This window comes from Lithobates pipiens, unplaced genomic scaffold, assembly GCF_037356315.1.
Source record: "Lithobates pipiens isolate NorthernLeopardFrog02 unplaced genomic scaffold, aLitPip1_a1.2 Scaffold_30, whole genome shotgun sequence".
NCBI lineage: Eukaryota > Metazoa > Chordata > Amphibia > Anura > Ranidae > Lithobates > Lithobates pipiens.
Genome location: NW_027507791.1, coordinates 13,071,645 through 13,093,759, shown reverse-complemented (window position 1 = coordinate 13,093,759; position 22,115 = coordinate 13,071,645). Strand labels below are relative to the sequence as shown.

At 44.3% G+C, this 22,115-nt stretch overlaps 1 protein-coding gene across 3 annotated transcripts in view; it reads right to left on the bottom strand.

Annotated features, from left to right (window-relative positions):
- Positions 1-19,428: 19,428 nt before the first annotated feature.
- TNFAIP2 (TNF alpha induced protein 2) overlaps positions 19,429-22,115 on the bottom strand; it is a 214,634-nt gene continuing 211,947 nt past the window's right edge. For all 3 annotated transcript variants that reach the window (XM_077463720.1, XM_077463718.1, XM_077463719.1), the window contains one exon: positions 19,429-21,822. In XM_077463720.1, coding sequence (XP_077319846.1) covers positions 21,681-21,822 — 142 coding nt within the window. In that variant the 3' untranslated portion in view covers positions 19,429-21,680. The remainder of the gene's footprint in view (positions 21,823-22,115) is intronic.

The following is a 22,115-nucleotide window of genomic DNA, read 5'->3' as shown; positions in this document are numbered from 1 at the left end:
AAAATTTAAATTTACTTTACAATCCCTTTAAATGGAAGGCAGATGAGACCTCAGCCTCCAGATGTCTAGTTAAAGAGAACCTATCTTAAAGCGGGAGTCCACCGGGACTCCGCGTTTTTTTTTTTTTTAAAAGCCAGCAGCTACAAATACTGCAGCTGCTGACTTTTAAAATAGTGACACTTACCTGTCCAGCGCGCCCGCGATGTCGGCACCCGAAGCCGATCTCTAGGTCGTCTGTCGGGTCCTGCCGCCGCCATCTTGGGTATGGGAATCAGGAAATGGAGCCTTTCGGCTTCATTTCCCGGTTCCCTACTGCGCATGCGCGAATCGCGCTGCGCAATAAGGACGCTCCCTGCTACCTCTGGGATCTGTGTGTTTCCCAGCAGGCAGCGGGGCACTTGCGGGAAGGGGCAGGCACTTGAGGAAAGGGGCGTAAGTTACGCCCCTTTCCGCAGAGAGCTATCCCGGAAGTGGGTGCAGTTACCTGGATTATCCAGGTAACTGCACCCCCCTCCCCCCTGAAAGGTGCCGATTGTGGCACCGGAGGGGGGGAGGGTTCCGATGAGCGGAAGGTCCACTTTAGGGTGGACCTCCGCTTTAATCACACATATGATCTAAATAAAGTGAAAAAAAAAAAAAGTCAAATGATAAACCTACATCCAAGCACTTGAACCCCTCCCCAAAAAATATCTGGGCCCACCGAACCCCCATGCACACACACACACACACACACACACAAATGTAAAAGCTCTATGTATGAAAATGTTGCTTCTGATACACGTTATGTGTTGCCATAGACACGCTGGATTGAGAGCAACAATTCTAGGGCCATTATTCACGATTAACTCTAAACTGATGCAGGGCCAGATCTAAGGGGTGCTAGGGTGAGCTGTGCCCCCCCCCCCAGATTTTGGTTGTGCCTAACCTCATGTTTCTGAGAGTGCATTCACTGATCCATGAGCCAGCCTGATTGGCAGCAACTGATGTAAGGGAGCACTCTAATACAGTTGATGTAAGAAGGCACTCTGACTGGATAATCTTTGCAAGGGTCCACTGTGATGGGGATAAATGATATAAAGGGACAGTTTGATTTGGACACCTGATGTAAGGAGGCACTCCGATTGAGACACTTTATTGTAAGAGGGCACTCTGATGGGGACAGTTAAAATAAGAGGGCACTCTGATGGGAACCACGATGTAAGGAGGACTCAGATGGAGATCCTGATGAGTGCTCATGATGTTAAGGACTCTGATGGGGACAGTTGATGTAAGGGGGTACCTGATGGTGACAGTTGATGTTAAGGGTGCACTCTGACGGGGACAGCTGATGTAAGGGGCTCTCCGATGGGGACAATTGATGATAAGGGAACACTCTGATGGGGACGATGTAAGGGGGCACTCTGATGGGGACAATGATGTAAGGGGGCACTCTGATGGGGACCATGATTTAAGGGGGCACTCTGATGGGGACCATGATGTAAGGGGGCACTCTGATGAGGACCATGATGTAAGCGGGACTCAGATAGGGACCCTGATGAGTACTCGTGATGTTAAGGGGGCACTGGGATGGGGATAACTAATAAGAGCATGGTCTGATTTGGACACCTGATGTAAGGGGCTCTCTGATGGGGACAGTTGATGTAAAGAATCTGTCAGGAACCATGAATAAGACTAAGACAGAAAATTCAGTAAAATCAACACTTTTTAATGTAATGGTAAAAATGGTACGGATCAGTAAACTTAGTCAAATCATAAGCCAGGATCAGAAGCCAATGCAGGTAGTCAGACAAGCCAGTAATCAGGAAACCAAAGATCAGTAGTCGGAGGCAGAAGTACAGGATCAGGAATGAGAATGGACATCAGCCGGGCAAAGTTTTTTTACCGGAACACAGCAGAGAATCTCTGGATATGTTGACCAAGACGAAGGCACGAAAGGAATGAACAAGGCAGTTTAAATAGCCAGAAGGGGCTGGCTGTAGGTGGGACTGATGAGCAAGAAATGATCACCAGATGAGTTACTGTGGAAACCATGTGTGCTGACTATTATCTGACAGATGAGTAGCCTGAGCACAGAGAAGAGGGCCCAGCCTTGACAGTATCCCCTCCTCAATGCCCCCTCCCCCTCTGAGGGGCATCAGGTTTGAGGGGAAAACATCTATGGAAAGCAAGGAGGAGGACAGGGGCATGTACGTCCAAGGATGAGACCCAAGAGCGTTCTTCTGGACCATACCCTTTCCAAAGAACAAGTTACTATATGAGCCCAAGGAACCTATGGAAGTCAAAGGTGGATTGTAGCTCATACTCCTCATGATTCTCAACCTGAAATGGCAGAGGACGTGGTACCGAAGGTGGTGAAGCAGTTCCACACCAAAGGTTTAATGATGAAACATGGAATACTTTAGAGATATGCATGTTGGAAGGAACATCTAAAGCATGGGCCACTGGGTTAATCCTACAGAGAATACGGAAAGGCCCAATATACCATGCGTGCCAGGTTCAGCGAGGGAACGCGAAGTTGAAGGTTCCGAGATGACAGCCAGACCCTCTCCCTAAGTTGGTAGGAAGGCGCAGGTAGATGTTGTCAGTCAGCATGAAGTCTGTAACTATCACCAGGCATGTACTGGCCATTGGGACTACAGGGAGTTTCCCGGTGGGCCGATGGCTCAGTGGGCCGGTCAGGTGCAGTCCTGGAGCCGCTCCTTTCTGACAGTGAGTGATGGCGATTTCACTCCTGTTAGGAGGAGCAGCTGCCGTCACTTGCTGGAGAAAGCATTAGACTTTCTGCTCCCTCCAGCCTGCAGAGGGAGATAGACAGCTGGCAGACGTTCTATCCTCTCTCCTCTTATCACTTATCACATGACTGGAGAGAGGAACGAGAAGCTGCCTTCAAAACTGTGAGTACAGGTGGGAGGGGGAGGAGAGGGAGGACACTCTGATGTAAGGGGAAGTGCTGATGGAGACACTCAAAATTAAAGTGGGCCGCCCATGATGAAGTCCAGGGCCAAATTTTTGTCCCAGTCCAGCCCTGACTATCACTGGCACGTCGCAAGTATTTTTGGACGTGCACCCAATTGGAACGGAGATCACAGGGCTGCTCCTCTAATGCAGGAATTCTTTGAGGAACAATTGTGTCAGGCAACATGGATGGCTGGAACCCATAATTTGCCATAAACTGAGACAATCGGGCAGCAGCATTGAAGGCACTATTATGAGAAAACTACGCCCAATGTAAGAGATCTGACCAGTTGTTATGGTGGTCAGAAATATAGCAAAGTAGAAACTGCTACAAGGCTTGGTTGGCTTGTTGGCCTATAGACATGTGGGTGATATGCCGAGGAGAAGGAAAGCTGAATTCCCAGCTGCGCACAAAAAGCTTGCCAAAACCTGGACACAAACTAGCTAACATTGTCCGAGATGATAACCTTGGGTAGCCCATGTAACCGAAAGTTCTCCTGAGTGAAAATGGATGCCAGTTCTTTGGATGTAGGCAACTACTTAAGTGGAATACAATGTGACATCTTAGAGAACCAGTCAAGCACCATAGGAATAACTATGTTGCCCTAGAAGTTGGGTAACTCCACAATAAAATCCATAGACAAGTGTGTCCAAGGCCTCTCTCCATTGGGTATGGGTTGTAGGAGGCCCACTGGAAGGTGTGGTGTTTTACTCTGAGCACACACAGAAAAAGCGCCTACAAACGCGGTTAGATCAGCGTGGAGACTAGGCCACCAGACATGTTGAGAAATAGATCAGATGAGTTGATTCTTCTCTGGGTGACCAGCTGTCTTGGGAGAATGGTAAGTCTGGAGCAAAGCAGTGCAGAGATTCTCAGGGACAAAGCAGCGGTCACAAGGTTGCTCAGAAGGAGAATGGATCTGAGCAGCAAGAATTCTGTCACCCAAAGGCGAAGTGAGACTAGTGCGAATAGTGGCTAGAATGCGATCGGGAGGTATCAAAGGAGCAGGAATCGACTCCATCATGGAGGAGGAGGAAAACTGTTGTGACAATGCATTAGCCCTTACATTGTTCGTACAGGGTAAGAACGAAACTATTAAGTTTGACAGAAAAAGAGTCCATCGTGCCATTCTGGGACATAAGCGTTTTGTCTCAGACAAGAATGTGAGATTCTTATGGTCAGTCAAAATGAGGACGAGCACAGTGGTCCCCTCGAGTAGATGCCTCCATTCCTTAAGAGCTAAAATGATAGCTAACAATTCTCTTTTCCCAATCTCATAATTTCATTTTGCAGGAGACAATTTCTTAGAAAAGTAGCCACAAGGATGCATATCACTCTTAGCCCTTGCACACACAGTCGGAAAATCCAACGGAAAATGTCCGATCGGACTGTGTTGTTGGATAATCCGACCGTGCGTGGGCTCCATCTGACTTTTTCCGTCGGAATGTCTGACCAACAAAGTTTGAGAGCTGGATATAAAATTTTCCGACAACATGATCCAATGCGCATCAGTTCCGAACGTGTGTAGCCTAGTCCAACGGGCAAAGTGCCACGCATGCTCAGAATAAATTCTGAGATGGAAGCGCTCGGTCAGGTAAAACTACCGTTCGTAATCGATATAGCACATTTGTCACGCTGCAATGTTAAAAATTCTTTAATGCAGCGCATTCTCTTTTTCTTTATAATTCTACAAGAATGAAGTTGTTTTGCTGCTCATATTCACACACACACTTCTCCCAAACGTATTTCTTTATTCTTTTCCCTCATTTCATGAATACAGTATTTTAATTCGTCACATCTCCCCAATCGTTTTTTTTTTGTTTACATTTTATGGTTGTTTTTTTAATCAAGATCTCCTTTTTTGACATTTTGCTCATCTTCGTAAACTTCTATTTGTGTTTTGTGTGTCAACTTACTACAACACCATTATTATCTTTTTATTTTATTGTTTTCTTTTTTGATCTCTAGGAGGTTGTTTGGTGTTGGTACCCCTTGTTATTAATTTGACTTTGTATTTTTGAAATGTACCTGCCTACACACAAATAAACTGTCCTTTTTGAAGTAAAACACATAGGCAAGTATTTCTTGAACCAAAAAAAACCTTTATTTAGATGTCATAAACAAATAAAGAGGGAGGCAGCGCTGGAGAAACTGGGGACATTAGCAAAGCCTTTGGGCCCCAGGGCAGACATCAACTATTGGTCCTGAAGTCCAAGAAACCTGGAACAGCAGAAGATGACATCTATGTCCCCAGGCTATGGTCATACAAGAGGCTGCATCTTCTGTCAGACCAGACTGAACCCAGGTCATCACGCTCTGGTCTTCCTTCCACGCTTCCTTCCAGGCTGTCGCTGTGGTGCTGGAGGTGTGGCAGAAGGAGAGGGAGGAGGAGGAGCATGGTCCAAATCACACAAGTGAGTTTGTGTGATTTGGCCCTTCAACCCCTTATTTAGTGTTTGGATAATTAGCTCCTCACACATGAGGCGTTGCCCCTCCTCCATTTGCTGGAATTTGCAGGCAGCCAAGGAGGCAAAGGATTCTTGATATGTGGGGGTGGCTTTGAGGGCCGCTGAAGCTTCCCCAATTAGCTTGAGAGCCGACTCCTCCACATTCCTGCACCTTTCTGGTCCTTTTGGGTGGAAGGCGGAGGGGAGGGACTTGTGATTGAGTCAGGCTCCTAGGCCTGCCCACCTTTTGACTGCCACTTATCCCTGCCTCCTCCTGACTGCCACGTTCCACGGCCACCTCCTGGCTGCTGCATTCCACACCCTCATCCTGGCTAAGGTCTTCCTATGTCCAGGGACATAGTTTTTAGTTTTTGGTTCATCAACCAGGGCTCGAGTGCTGCGGGAACGCATGGGAACGGCGTTCCCGTACTATTTCCACAGCGGGAACGCCGTTCCCATTAGCTGTCTGAGCAGGGCCGGCTGAGGCTATGCAGCGCGTAGTCCGCGCCGCTCCTCAGCCGCCGAGTGACTGGTTGCTAGGCAGAGGCCGCTCCGCATCTAGCAACCGGTCACATGACTTCGGCGTGGGCACGCACTGGCACGAGCCCGTCAGTGTGACACACGCTGCGCGCCGGACTGTCCTCCCGCTCCCCTCTACCCAGTGCCTCCTGGGGAAACAGCCGCTGCAGTGCACTTTGAGTTTATTTCTTCTCCCCCCAGAACAGAAGGGAAGAAGAGAATACCAGGAGGTCAGTCACTAGTAGTGTCATGTGTAAGTAAGTTGCATTCTGCAATACCCTGCCAAATTGCCAATACTCATCCATACTCTGCAATACCCTGTCAATACTCATCAATACTCTGCAATACCCTGCCAATACTCATCAATACTCTGCAATACCCCGCCAATACTCTGCAATACCCTGCCAATACTCTGCAGTACCCTATCAATACTCTGCACTACCCTATCAATACTCTGCAATACCCCGCCAATACTCTGCAATACCCCGCCAATACTCTGCAATACCCGCCAATACTCTGCAATACCCGTCAATACTCTGCAATACCCGTCAATACTCTGCAATACATACCCTGCCAATACTCTGCAGTACCCTATCAATACTCTGCAATACCCTGCCAATACTCTGCAATACCCTATCAATACTCTGCAATACCCTATCAATACTCTGCAATTCCCCGCCAATACTCTGCAATACCCCGCCAATACTCTGCAATACTCTGCAATACCCGCCAATACTCTGCAATACCCGTCAATACTCTGCAATACATACCCTGCCAATACTCCGCAGTACCCTATCAATACTCTGCAATACCCTGCCAATACTCTGCAATACCCTGCCAATACTCTCCAATACCCTATCAATACTCTGCAATACCCTGCCAATACTCTGCAATACCCTATCAATACTCTGCAATACCCTATCAGTATCAATACTCTGCAATACCCTGCCAATACTCTGCAATACCCTATCAATACTCTGCACTACCCTATCAATACTCTGCAATACCCCGCCAATACTCTGCAATACCCCGCCAATACTCTGCAATACATACCCTGCCAATACTCTGCAATACCCTGCCAATACTCTGCAGTACCCTATCAATACTCTGCAATACTCTGCAATACCCTGCCAATACTCTGCAATACCCTGCCAATACATACCCTGCCAATACTCTGCAATACCCTGCCAATACTCTTCAATACTCTGCCAATACTCTTCAATATCCTGCCAATACTCTGCAATACATACCCTGCCAATACTCTGCAACACCCTGCCAATACTCTGCAATACCCTATCAATACTCTGCAATACTGTGCCAATACTCTGCAATACTCTGCAATACCCTGCCAATACTCTGCCAATAAATACCCTGCCAATACTCTGCAATACCCTGTCAATACTCTTCAATACTCTGCCAATACTCTGCCAATACTCTGCAATACCCTGCCAATACTCTGCAATACCCTGCCAATACTCTGCAATACCCCATCAATACTCTGCAATACTGTGCCAATACTCTGCAATATCCTGCCAATACTCTGCCAATACACACCCTGCAATACCCTATCAATACTCTGCAATACCCTGCCAATACTCTGCCAATAAATACCCTGCCAATACTCTGCAATACCCTGTCAATACTCTGTCAATACTCTGCCAATACTCTGCCAATACTCTGCAATACATACCCTGCCAATACTCTGCAATACCCTGCCAATACTCTGCCAATATACACCCTGCAATACCCTATCAATACTCTGCAATACCCTGCCAATACTCTGCCAATAAATACCCTGCCAATACTCTGCAATACCCTGTCAATACTCTGCCAATACTCTGCAATACATACCCTGCCAATACTCTGCAACACCCTGCCAATACTCTGCAACACCCTGCCAATACTCTGCAATACCCTGCCAATACTCTGCCAATAAATACCCTGCCAATACTCTGCAATACCCTGTCAATACTCCGCAATACTCTGCCAATACTCTGCCAATACATACCCTGCCAATACTCTGCAATACCCTGCCAATACTCTTCAATACTCTGCCAATACTCTGCCAATACTCTTCAATACTCTGCCAATACTCGCCAATACTCTGCCAATACTCTGCCAATACTCTGCCAATACTCTTCAATACTCTGCCAATACTCTTCAATACTCTTCAATACTCTGCCAATACCCTGCCAATACTCTGCAATACCCCATCAATACTCTGCAATACTGTGCCAATACTCTGCAATACCCTGCCAATACTCTGCCAATACTCTTCAATACCCTGCCAATACTCTTCAATACTCTGCCAATACTCTTCAATACCCTGCCAATACTCTTCAATACCCTGCCAATACTCTGCAATACCCTGCCAATACTCTGCAATACCCCATCAATACTCTGCAATACTGTGCCAATACTCTGCAATACCCTGCCAATACTCTGCCAATACACACCCTGCAATACCCTATCAATACTCTTCAATATCCTGCCAATACTCTTCAATATCCTGCCAATACTCTGCAATACATACCCTGCCAATACTCTGCAACACCCTGCCAATACTCTGCAATACCCTATCAATACTCTGCAATACTGTGCCAATACTCTGCAATACTCTGCCAATACTCTGCAATACCCTGCCAATACTCTGCCAATAAATACCCTGCCAATACTCTGCAATACCCTGTCAATAGTCTGCAATACTCTGCAATACATACCCTGCCAATACTCTGCAATACCCTGCCAATACTCTGCCAATACTCTGCCAATACTCTGCCAATACACACCCTGCAATACCCTATCAATGTTCTTCAATATTCTTCCAATACTCTTCAATATCCTGCCAATACTCTGCAATACATACCCTGCCAATACTCTGCAACACCCTGCCAATACTCTGCAATACCCTATCAATACTCTGCAATACTGTGCCAATACTCTGCAATACTCTGCCAATACTCTGCAATACCCTGCCAATACTCTGCCAATAAATACCCTGCCAATACTCTGCAATACCCTGTCAATAGTCTGCAATACTCTGCAATACATACCCTGCCAATACTCTGCAATACCCTGCCAATACTCTGCCAATACTCTGCCAATACTCTGCCAATACACACCCTGCAATACCCTATCAATGCTCTTCAATATTCTTCCAATACTCTTCAATATCCTGCCAATACTCTGCAATACTCTGCAATACATACCCCGCCAATACTCTGCAATACCCTGCCAATACATACCCTATCAATACTCTGCAATACCCTGCCAATACTCTGCAATACATACCCTATCAATACTCTGCAATACCCTGCCAATACTCTGCAATACATACCCTATCAATACTCTGCAATACCCTGCCAATACTCTGCAATACCCTATCAATACTCTACAATACATACCCTATCAATACTCTGCAATACCCTGCCAATACTCTGCAATACCCTATCAATACTCTGCAATACCCTGCCAATACATACCCTGCCGATGCTCTGCAATACTCTGCCAATACTCTTCAATACATACCCTGCCAATACTCTGCAATACCCTGCCAATACTCTTCAATACTCTGCCAATACTTATTCCTGTTTGTGGGATATTTTCTAATGGGCTGTGTAACAGAATTTGGAACAGGGTGTATTTGTGGTAGAAATTCCCTGCGAGGGAAAGATCATCACCCATTGTGTTGATTGTTTTGTTTGACACGTTATTTTGTTTTTGTAAACTGGCACTTTACAATAAATTTTGTACTGTATTTTCTGTGCAGTATCTATGCATATGAGCGTACCTTTTTTTTTTTTTTTTTTGGTGGGGGAATGGATCTTGGGTGGGAGTTCCCACACTTTTTTTCCCAGGACTTGACCCCTGTCATCAACCACACACAATTTTCAGCTCTTGACTGTTGCAAATTGTTAACAAATAGAAAAGACTATCATTCCCAGCATTTTTCATTCTTGGCCCAAATGTCTTGGCCACTACTGTCTATTGATATGTGAAACACTTTCTAAAAATCAGCAATTAGTGAGCAAAAATCAAGTTAACATCATTCATTTTTACTCCAAAAATATGTAGAACAATACTATACCTGGCTCAAGCTGGGCTCCTCCAGTCCTTCCTGTCTGGAAGGCCCAGGTTGGGCGTCTCAGCAGGGATGGAATGAAGGGTAGAAGGAAGCGTGGAAGGAAGAGTAGAGAGGGATTACCTGACCTCAGTCTGGTCTGACAGAAATCACATCCTCTCATAGGACCACAGCCTGGGGACATAAACGTCATCTGTTGCTGCTCCAGTTTTCATGGACTTCAGCACCTTCTTGCGCTCCCTCAGATATGTACTCCTCAGGCCACCAATTTTATTTTTTAAATAGGTGATGTCTGTCCTGGGGACCACCGGCTTCACAAACTCCAGCAGTTTCTCCATTGCTGCCTGCATCTTTAATTTGTTGCTGTAGTGGGGATGTGTAGCTTGCAACAGACAGGGCAGCTCCCTGTACTTGTCGATGAACAGGGGGAGAAAGCTGCGGTCATTAAACCCATCCATATTATCTGCAAGACACAACACAAGACAAACCCTAATGTCAGGCTAAACTCTCCTAATCTTGTCCCAATATAGGCCTCAATCTAGAAGCTGTATAGGCTATATAATTATTATATTATTATTTTTATTATAACAAAAGGTAAAAAATATTTTTTTTTCGCTGTTTTTTTGTTTATAACGCAAAAAATAAAAAACGTAGGTGATCAAACACCACCAAAAGTGAGATCTATTTGTGGGGAAAAAAAGGACATAAATTTTGTTTGGGTACAGCGTCGCACGGCCGTGCAATTGTCAAAGTGACGTAATGCCGTATCGCAAAAAATGGCCAAATCTTCCAGTGTGTAAGCTGTTATTGTTAGTTGTGGTAACAGTGCACAATGCAGATTACCACAATGCACTGGACCGAAGAAGTGTAAATGGGCCCTGAAAAACAAATGCTGTTTTTTGGGTGGTAAAAAAGGAGGCAAATGCTTATAATTACCTGTAAGCTTTTGTGTGCTGTGCGTTTAATAGCAATTTAAAAAAGGACTTAATGCTCCTGCTTATAACCTGCATAATTTTTTTTTTTTTAGGATGCGTTAACCCCCCACGTGGTGCCCTTCACCTGTCTGAGTTTCTTTGACCTCACAACTCAATGCAAACAGCATGTAACTGCCAAGTCCAAACTCTAGTCTAATTCCCCGTACACACGGTTGGACTTTCTGATGGAAAATGTGCGATCGAATCGTGTTGTCGGAAAAAAATCCAATCGTGTGTGGGCTCCATCTGACTTTTTCCGTCAGAATTTCCGACACACAAAGTTTGAGAGCTGGATCTAAAATTTTCTGACAACAAAATCCAATCGTTTAAATTCCGATTGTGTGTAGACAATTCCAACGGACAAAGTGGCAGGCATGCTCAGAAAAAAATGATGAGACCGAAGCTATTGGCTACTGGCCCGTTTATAGTCCCATCGTACGTGTTTTACGTCACCGCGTTCAGAACAATCGGATTTTCCGTCAACTTTGTGCGACCGTGTGTATGCTAGACAAGTTTGGGTCAAAGTCCATCGGAAAAAATCTGACGGATTTTGTCTTTGGAAAGTCCGACCATGTGTACAGGGCATAAAAGTTCTCTTGTCTTACATAAAGTGGACACTAGGTGACAGCAGAGTACCATGTGGGTGCGCTCAACTTTCCCATGAGGTTGCAGCACCACTTAGCACTACACACATTCTGCATTGGAACTGACCACTGAATATTCTGGACCCAAGCCTGGATTTTCAACAGTGCATCCTGTAAGCAAACAAGTCTTGGCGCCCTTCTCTGCTAGGATGACCTCTTTTACATAGAACGTTTCCATGTTTTCATGATCCCAACTTGGCTTTGTGTATTGTGGGAAAAAAAAAAGATAACATGTAAACAACCTCGGATGAGATTAGTTTCCCTAGCGATGGAAAAAACAAACGCATGGCCAAAAATGACTGTAAATTTGTGAAAAGGGATTTTTGCGCTTCGTGAAAATAAAAAATTAAAAATATATAGGTGCAGCAACCAGTGGATTTGAATACTAAATCGTATGTTATGTTGTTCTATATATGTGCTCTACCAAAATGATTCATCAAGTGCAGAAAATCATCTCAATATAAAACATTCAAATCAATAAACAATCGTTCATACCTATATTAATAGAACCTGATCTAAAGTGCCTCAAAATATCCAATATCTAATTAAAATAAACAGAGTCCACGAAGGTGTTCAAAAAAGGTGCTCAGTCCTTATAAATCCTGATGGGTCTTCTAAAAATACAAGTGTGTTCCAGTGATTCCTCTACCACAAATATTCAGCCTCTTACCAGAACGATTGATCTCCGTACAGAGAAAGAGGAAAATTTATGCCCCTACATGACCAGGCCCTTTTTTGCAATACAGCATTTTTTTCCCCAGCAAACAGAGCTTTCTTTTGGTGGTATTTGATCACCTCTGCGTTCTTTATGTTTTGGGTGATAAACAAAGAAAAAACAACAATAATGGCGGCGATCAGCAACTTATAGCAGGACCGTAATAATGTGGCAGAGATTCTGACACTATTTATCACTTTTTTGGGGACCAGTGATCCGTGCTAAATATATGCACTGTCACTGTACTAATGACACTGGCTGGGAAGGGGATAACATCAGGGGTGATCAAAGGGTTAACTGTGTGCCTAGCATGTGTTTTACTGTACTGTGGGAGATGCTTTTACTAGGGGAAGACATGGATCCATGTCCCTGCTTTGCAGAGACACCCAATTTATGCCTTCCCTCTTGACAAACCGCGATCTGCCTTGTTTACATAGTTCTGCTTCTGTGCTTGATGATTGGTGGGTACCCACTGATTGGCTCCCGCTGTGTGTGATTACAGAGGGAGCGAGCTGCCGGAGGCCGGCAAGCACGCCCCCTACACCCAAGAGCCAGATTACGTACAGTATAAATAAGTGATCCGGTGCAGAGGTGGTGCCCTGTAGCAGTAAAACTTGTGCAAAAATAGTAGATGGTCAGTATTGGTGAAATATACACTCACCGGCCACGTTATTAGGTACACTGGTTCATTTGCTAGGTAACACAAATTGCTTATTGGCCAATCACATGGCAGCCACTTATTGCATTTAGGCATCTAGACTTGGTGAAGACTACTTGTCAAAGTTCAAACCGAGCATCAGAATGGGGAAGAAAGGGGATTTAAGTGACTTTGAGTGTGTCATGGTTGTTGGTGCCAGACAGGCTGGTCTGAGTATTTCAAAAACTGCTGATCTACTGGGATTTCCACATATAATCATCTCTCTGGTTTACAGAGAATGGTCCGAAAAAGAGAAAATATCCAGTGAGTGGCAGTTGTGTGGAGGAAAATGCCTTGTCAATGTCAGAGGTCAGAAAAGAATGGGTAGACTGGTTCCAGATGATAGAAAGGCAACAGTGGCTCAAATAACCACTTGTTACATCCAAGGTATGCAGAATACCATCTCTGAACGCACAACACATTGAACCTTGAAGTAGATGGGCTACAGCAGCAGAAGACCACACCGGATGCCCCTCCTGTCAGCTAAGAACAGGAAACCGAGGCTACAATATTTGCACAGGCTCACCAGAATTGGACAATAGAAGATTGGAAAAAACGTTGCCTGGTCTGATGAGTTTTGATTTCAGCTGCGACATTCAGAGGGTAGGGTCAGAATTTGGTGTAAACAAAATGCTAGCACATTATGACATTACCTTGCAGGTAAGAAATAAAAATAAAAATAAAAAAGACCAAGCCTTCTTCTGACACTTTTTGTTATAAATCTGTATTTTTTCTAGAAAATTACTTAGAACCCCAAAACAGTACATATTTTTGTAGCAGAGGCCCTGGAGAAAAAAATGGTGGGCTTTGAAATTTTATATGTCACACGATAGCGTGCAAAATTGCGGTATAAATTGCAAATAACGCATAAATACATTTTTAGGAATTTCAATGCACACAAAGACAATATAATACTCACATTTTTGGTAAAATATAAAATATGGTGTTGCGCAGAATAGCTTTAAAATTGAGCACGCTTGTGAAATGGCGCCTAACTTTTGTATGTAAAAATCTCCATAGGTGACGCTTTATAAAGCTTTATTGGTTACAAGTTTAGAGTTACACAGGAGATCTTGTGCTAGAATTATTGCTCTTGCTCTGACGTCATGGTGATACCTCACATGTGTGTTGCAATCGTATATGCGTATGGGACCAACTGTCGGTATGCGTATGGGACCAACGTGTGCATTCATTTTTGTACGCAAGCATGGGGGGGCAGGGGCACTTTCATTTTTTTTTTTTATTGGTGGGACACTGGTACACTGATTGATGTTTTGTGCACTTGTACACTATGACAGATGTTGATGTTGCACTGGAACATTATTGCACTGTTGCGGGTGTTTTTTTGCACTGGTACACTGGTACAGATGTTTTGTGCACTGGTACACTGGTATAGATGATGGTACACTGGTACGCTGTGACAGATGTTTTGTGCACTGGTGCACTGGTACAGATATTGATGGGACACTGGTACACTGTAAGCCCTTGTACAGACGGTCGGAGATTCCGACGGCATGTGTCCGATCGGACCGTATTGTCGGATAATCCGACTGTGTGTGGTCTCCATCGGACTGTTTCCGTCGGAGTATCCGACGGACCAAGTTTTCCAACTTGTCTATAAAATTTTCCGACAACATGCTCCGATCGGACATACTCCGATCATGTGTAGCCTACTCCGACGGACAAAGTGCCACGCATGCTCAGATCAAATTCCTAGACCAAAGCTATTGGCTACTAGCCTGAACGTAGTCCCGTCCTAATGAAATAACGTCATCACGTTATGTACAATCGGATTTTCCGACAATTTTGTCCGACCGTGTGTATGCAACATCACTTCCGGACCTCTTTCGGAATTAATCCGTCGGAATTACTCTGACGGATTTGGTTGTCGGAATCTCCGACCCTGTGTACAAGGGCTAGGAGCTGTGAAAATGTGGAATAGACTCCCTGCAGAGGTGGTTATGGCAAGCTCAGTGGATTACTTTATGAAAGGCCTGGATTATTTCCTAAGTGTACATAATATAACTGGGTACTGACATTTATAGGGAAAGTTGATCCGGGGAAAATCCGATTGCCTCTCGGGGGATGAGGAAGGATTTTTTTCCCCTGCTTTAGCAAATTGGATCATGCTCTGCTGGGGTTTTTTGCCTTCCTCTGGATCAACTGTGGGTATAGAATTGGGTATATGATCTGGTATGATATTATATATATATATATATATATATATATATATATATATAATATATATATATATATATATATATTTGTGGTTGAACTGGATGGACTTGTGTCTTTTTTCAACCTGACTAACTATGTAACTATGCATGTCTGAAGTCATTAAAGGGTGCATGGTGTATCAAAGAACAGGGCTTTGAAGGGGGGTGAAGAGAAGTCAGTGCAAGGGTTTGACCTGCAGTAGATGGAGAAAAGTCTACATCAGCAGTTGCTATGGGCAGCAATAGGTGCTTAAACAGCCAGCCAGTAGGAGTCATGGTGTCATGGCAAGGGTGACAGAGGGTCTTGGTAGTGAGAGGGTTTGCGAGTTTAGCCACCTCCCAAGTCAGTGAGCCAATGAGGAGCGAGAGGGGACGGAGCCTCGACTCTATGTCTGAATGGTCACACAGAGCAGCTGCTCGGCCCACTTGCTGTGGGGGCAGGAGGGAGGGGCCAGAAGGGCCAAAAATTGCTTGTGTTCCACTTACTAACTGCAAAAAAAGCAACTCTAAACCCCAAAACAAAAATGTAATAGATTGCAGCTTACCAATTATTAGATGTGGTGGCTGCGTTCGTTTTTTTTCCTCCTGTGCTTTAACCTGATACACTTACAAACTGAAGTCAAATGCAAACTCATACTTAATAATCAGTTACAGTAATGCCACGTACACATGATCGGATTTACCGACAACAAATGTGGAATGTGAGCTTGTTGGCAGAAAGTCTGAACGTGTATATGCTCCATCGAACATTTGTTGTCGGACTTTCCACCAACAAATGTTAGCTAGCAGGTTCTCAAATTTTCCGCTAACAAATGTTTGTTGTCGGACTTTCCGATCGTGTGTACACAAGTCCGTCGAACAAAAGTCCACGCCTGCTCAGAATCAAGTACGAGCTGGAAGCACTCGGTCTTGTAAAACTAGCGCTCGTAATGGAGATATCACGTATATCTTGTACGTCACTACGTTTGTAATTGTTGGCCAACATTTGTGTGACCGTGTGTATGCAAGACAAGTTGGAGCCAACACCCTTCAAACAAAAATACACGGTTTTGTTTTCGGAAAGTCCAATTGTGTGTACGGGGCATAACAGTTTTGTTTCCTTTTGGGATAAAGGTTTTACATAAATAAATAAAAGCTGATCATTGTAAGCACCCCTGTCAGTGTTAATTGTGTTTTTTCTCAACCTTCTAACTGCTACATCTGCATCTTTGAAAAACAGACTTACTGGATGGATCGCAAGGTGAATAAAAAAAGAAAAAAAAAAGAAAACAAATGCAGCCATCACATCTAAGCCCACGTACACACAGTCGGAGATTTTGCCAACCAAATCCGTCGGATTTTGCCCGTCGGATTCAGTCCGACGGATTGTGTCCAAAACTGTTGCATACACACGGTCGGGCCAAGTTGGCGAAAAATCCGATCTTTCAGAACGTGATGACGTAATTTCGTTACGATGGGACTACATTCAGGCTAGTAGCCAATAGCTTTGATGTAGGAATTTGATCTGAGCATGCGTGGCGATTTTGTCCGATGAAAATGCTCTACACATGATCGGATTAGGTCCGTCCGGCCCAGTTGGTCGGGAAATATTTCCAACATGTTGGAAAATTGGGTCGGACGGAGATTCGGACAGAATCAGTCCGATGCATACCACACACAGTCGGATTATCTGATGACACGGTCCGATAAGACTCATTCCGACAGATTCTCCGACCGTGTGTACAAGGGCTAAGAGTTGGTAAGTTGCAATATAATAAATGTTTGCTTTTGGGTTTGATACTGCAGATCTAATTGGACGTTCTAACCTTTGCATGCAGTCATCCTTGCCTAGTGAGTTGGATTCAATAAGAGTCTGCTGGTCTTTTAATAAACAATTATGGGTCAGGAAACGTTCATAGGCGGTTATGCGATGCTCTATTGTTTCCTCCTCGCTATAATATAAATAAGCAGAGTTTATCTCAGCACTTCCACTTGACTTGAAGCATTTCTCAGAAATCTCATCGTGAGCGGAGCGCTGGAGAAAGGCCAAAAGGAGAGGCGAGTTTACAGTATGTGTTGATGTTGGAGCATTAATGCATCATCATTCCAGAGACAAGAAAATCCCGAAAAATCCCGGCCTAATGACTTTGCCCACCATCTCCTCTCTGGGGACCAATCACTTGCATCATGATGTGAATACACAATATCATGGAAACGTTATATTTAAACCATCTGTTTTGTCCATTTTTCTTCATGTATTTGATTTAGTGTGTGTTAGTGCGCGTGTCAGGGGCATAACTTCTAACCACAGGGCTAAATGTTGGGATTTTTCTATGTTATAACGAGCCGGGCCCTCTGATCCCTCCTGTATCGAATTGTATTGTAATTGTACTGTCTGCCCTACTGTTGTAAAGCACTGCGCAAACTGACAACACTATACAAATCCTGTATAATAATAATAATCTTATGCGGCATACACACGATCAGAATTTCGGCCAGCAAAAGACCGATGAGAGCTTTTCATCGGAAAATGCGACCATGTGTATGCTCCATCGGAATTTAGCTGGCCGAATTCCCGTCAGCAAAAATTTGATAGCATGTTCTCAATTTTCCCGATGGAAAAACTTTCTGTCGGAAATTCCGATCGTGTGTATGCAATTCCGATGCGCAAAAACTCACGCATGCATCCGATGGAATTCTCTCTTGCTTACTTCCAAGATCATTTTGGTGATTCATAAGGCCACACATGTAGATTGCCACCATCACTTGGTAATATATCAATAACCTCAAAAGGTGGGATTTTACAGGCAATAAAATTTTTATTGCCCATAAAATCCCACCTTTTGAGGTTATTCATAGCTTACTTCCAAGATAGACTACAGACCAGAGCTAGGCAACCTTTCATAGGTTGAGATCCTCCCGCTACTCCCATTAGTGTTTTCCACTCGCCTTCACATCACCCCCCTCACAGTACTGTCCTCACCCCCCCCCCCCAATAGTAGTTTATCTCCCCCCTCTCCCACAGTAGGGATCTCTGCCCCCCATATGGTAGTGTCCTCTGCCTCCACATATGTGCCTCCACTGTGGGGAAACTCATATTTTAGTGTTAGGACCACAGATACCAGGTTGCCATGACGAGGCTCTGTGGCTTACTCATGCGTTTGCAAATGCGTGCAGACTAAACGCCTGTTTTTAACGCATATTGTTAGACAATTTAATTTGGTTGTCTGCGAGCTGGCTGGTAAGTAGGCTTGGGTTTTTTCCTGGGCATTCCCCAGACTTTGTTGTTCTCTGCCTCCCCATAGCAGTATAGCAGTGTCCTGCCACCCTTCACATCACCCCCCACTATAGCGTCCTCTGCCCCCAATAGCAGTGCCTTCTGTCCCCCTTCACATCACCCCCACAACTATAGTGTCCTCTGCCCCCCCACATAGCAGTGTCCTCTGTCCCCTTCAGATCACAACTTCCCTACCCCCCCACTGTAGAGTGATCTGCACCCCCATAGCATTTTCTTCTGTACCCCTTCACACCCTACCCTCACTGTAGTGTCCCCCCCCAAAAAAACAATGTCCTCTGTCCCCTTCACACCTTCCCCCACTGTACTGTCCTCTGCTCATCCCAATACGATGTCCTCTGGCTCCTAAACACATTCCTCCGCCCCCAGTGTAGTGTCCTCTGTCCTCCCCGTGCAATTCCCTCTGTCCCCTTTACATTCCCCCCCAATGCAGTGTCCTCTTCACACCCTCCCCTCACTGTAGTGTCCTCTGTCCTCCCCATGCAATTCCCTCTGTCCCCTTTACATTCCCCCCAATGCAGTGTCCTCTTCACACCCTCCCCTCACTGTAGTGTCCTCTCTTATGGCATCAGCATACCAAGACATTTTGGACAATTTCATGCTCCCAACTTTGTGGGAACAGTTTGGGTATGGCTCCTTCCTGTTCCAACATGACTGCACACCAGTGCACCAACATCAATCATTCCCATAGACACACTCCTAAACCTTGTGGACAGCCTTCCCAGAAGAGATGAAGCTGTTATAGCTGCAAAGGGTGGGCCAACTCAATATTGAACCCAATAAGCCAATACTTTTGATAGTATAGTGTATGTATGTGAGCATATGCACTTAGACACTATTGAGAGTGGTAGCGCGGAGCTATTCGCGATCATTGTCTTACAACATTGGAATTTTTTTTTCTTAAATGGTTGAAAATTTTATTCACAACTTTATTAGTAACAGACATTTTGGGTTTGGTTACATTGTATAAAAAAAGTCAAAAAAAAAAAAACCCATACTGTACACAGAAAATATAAAACAAACTACACGCATACTAAAAAGAACCACCAAATCTGAATGCATTCTGTAATTGTGATTTGGCAATTAACACTGCAGACAAAGTGCTGTGGTACGAAACCACCTTTGAAAATACCAACAAAAAACCAATTGGCAGGCATTGGCTGGAATCTGGTTGGTTGTTGTGGGGGAGTGCAAATACGGAGCGCTTGAAAAGCATCAATGATACTTGTAGGGGTTGGTTTTGCATATCAACAAATGTAAAAAAAAGAAAGAAAAACCGATAGGGGTCTTGACTATTCCCTACTTCAGTGATCTACAAACTGCGACCCTTTGCTTGCCTTTACCTGGCCCTTGAGTCATTATTCCTGCCATTGACACCAACAATGGGGCACTATTCCTTCCACTGACACCAACGATGGTACACTATTCCTTTCACTGACACCAATGATGGGGTATTATTCCTTCCACTGATAACAAAAATGGGGCACTATTCCTCTCACTGACACCAACTAATTCTCCCCCTAATACCAAAGATCAGGCATGGTTTACTCCCACTGGACACAGTCCAGCCCCACTGAAGTTTGAAGGACAGTCAACTGGCCCTTTATCTAGAAAGTTTGGAGACTCCTGCCCTAAAGGGATGAGAGGACTCTGGGACAGCCACTCTTAAGACTTTGTAAGGGACGTGCCTGTTCCACTTGGAAGGCTGAATGAACTGCTTGTAGATATTCCTGTGCTCTGTTTAGTAAAGCAAAGACCAAAGGCATTCATTGTGTGGACATTCCATTAATCTGACTACAGACGGGAACAAGCTGGTGTTTGATGGGCTACAATGGGGTCTGTTGCTCGTGACCTTTACACAGAATTGACTGGTGCTTCTCAACCACCTGGCCATGGCACACTTCTGGGCCGTGGTCTTTCTTCTCCTGGACCTCCAACCAGTTGCCGAACCCCTGACCTCCCACAATGGCCCTCAACCTACCACAGCCCCTCTAACAGCCTTCAACCCCTGCAGAGTGTCAATAACTTACTACAGAGCCTTCAGTCCCCCCTAGTGCCCCCAAAACTTCAATAGCAGCCTACAGTGATCCCCAACCTCAGATAGTGCATGGTCCCGGTAGGCCCCATGCTGAAATATTCCTGTAAGCTTGGGAGATCTCAGTAAAGTCAGGAAGCAAAGGGTTAAAGAGCATATGTAAACTGTAAACTGGCCCCTTCTTTAGAATAATTTAGAGACCCCTGTCCTACTTGATGTAAAATAAAAATCTAAGTTTGGGCTTTATTTATACTTTATTAGATGCATAGGTGTGCACCCTAATATATATATAGCCCTTGACATTGATCTCCTTGCTAGCACAGTGAAAGAAGTGCATAATCACTTCTCTTATGGTAGAGCCATAAGGTGGGAGATCTTTCCCATCTCCCAGCTGCTACACAGAGCGATCATGCTAATGTGCACTAGGTGATTAAGGAGTGTCCAGGCACACCTGTCACACCCTGTGCACACGCATGTGATTAGATGTTTTTGGATCGGATATGAATTACTCTTCTTTTGTAGGTTCTCGTTGCTCTTCTAATGAATAAGCTTGCACGTCCACCTAGGACATGTTCCAAGATTCAACAGCATAAAAAATAAATAACCAGAAGAAAAAAAAAAAAACACAGAAGCCCTCTTACAAAGACGACTCAATGTATAAACAAATCCAACCTTAGAATACAAAAAAACATAAAATGCAAAAGCAACTTAAAGACTCTCCATTATAGGAGAAAATATATCACACAGCCATGTAAATGATACTAACATTAGATTTACAACAATAAAAATATAATACAGAAGTAAAATATACGATTTGAGGTTTGTGTCTCAACCCTCCAGACCGAAATGAAGGAGTCACAGTTGATCTCCCAAGTTTATTTTTTTTCTATTGATTTCCCAAAGTGACATAAGAGGTCAGCCTGTTACTCAGTTTGATAGCTTCCACGGAGAACTGAAGTAACAGTCCGGTTACATGATGGTCACATTGGATCTTCTCATACTTATTAAGAAAAGAGACCGAGGACTACATTGACATAGGAGTCCGGTCAAATGTAAACAGCTTATTTTGTTTCTGTAACGTCGAAAAAGTCTTTGATACCATTTGAGTTTTTTCCGAGAGGATCAAGAAGGTTTAATTGACTCAAAAAGTTTTTGATTGTCATTAACTGTCCGTTCTACCATGTCTGCCGTCTTCAATATGGACTTTACTTCGTTTCTGCTGAGGTTTCCCTTCATGTACAGAATGGCTTCAATTTGCTTGTTCCTGTAAAAGATAAATGGGATTGTAACCACTTAACATGCATACACCTATCATGGTAAAATCTATCTTAAAGCAGAACTTTAGCAAAGAACATACATTCCACATGAATAATTATGCCACCAAGATGAGTGTGTGCTGTAAATTGCCTCCAGCATTGCTCCAGTTTCTTCTTGCCGGAGGCGAACATTTTGCTGAAGCCCAGAGCCCCTGAACAGCAGTAATTCTTTAGGCTGTCAGCAGATGTCTCTACAAATTAAAGTGGTTGTAAGCTCTGTTACACCACTTGTACCTACCGG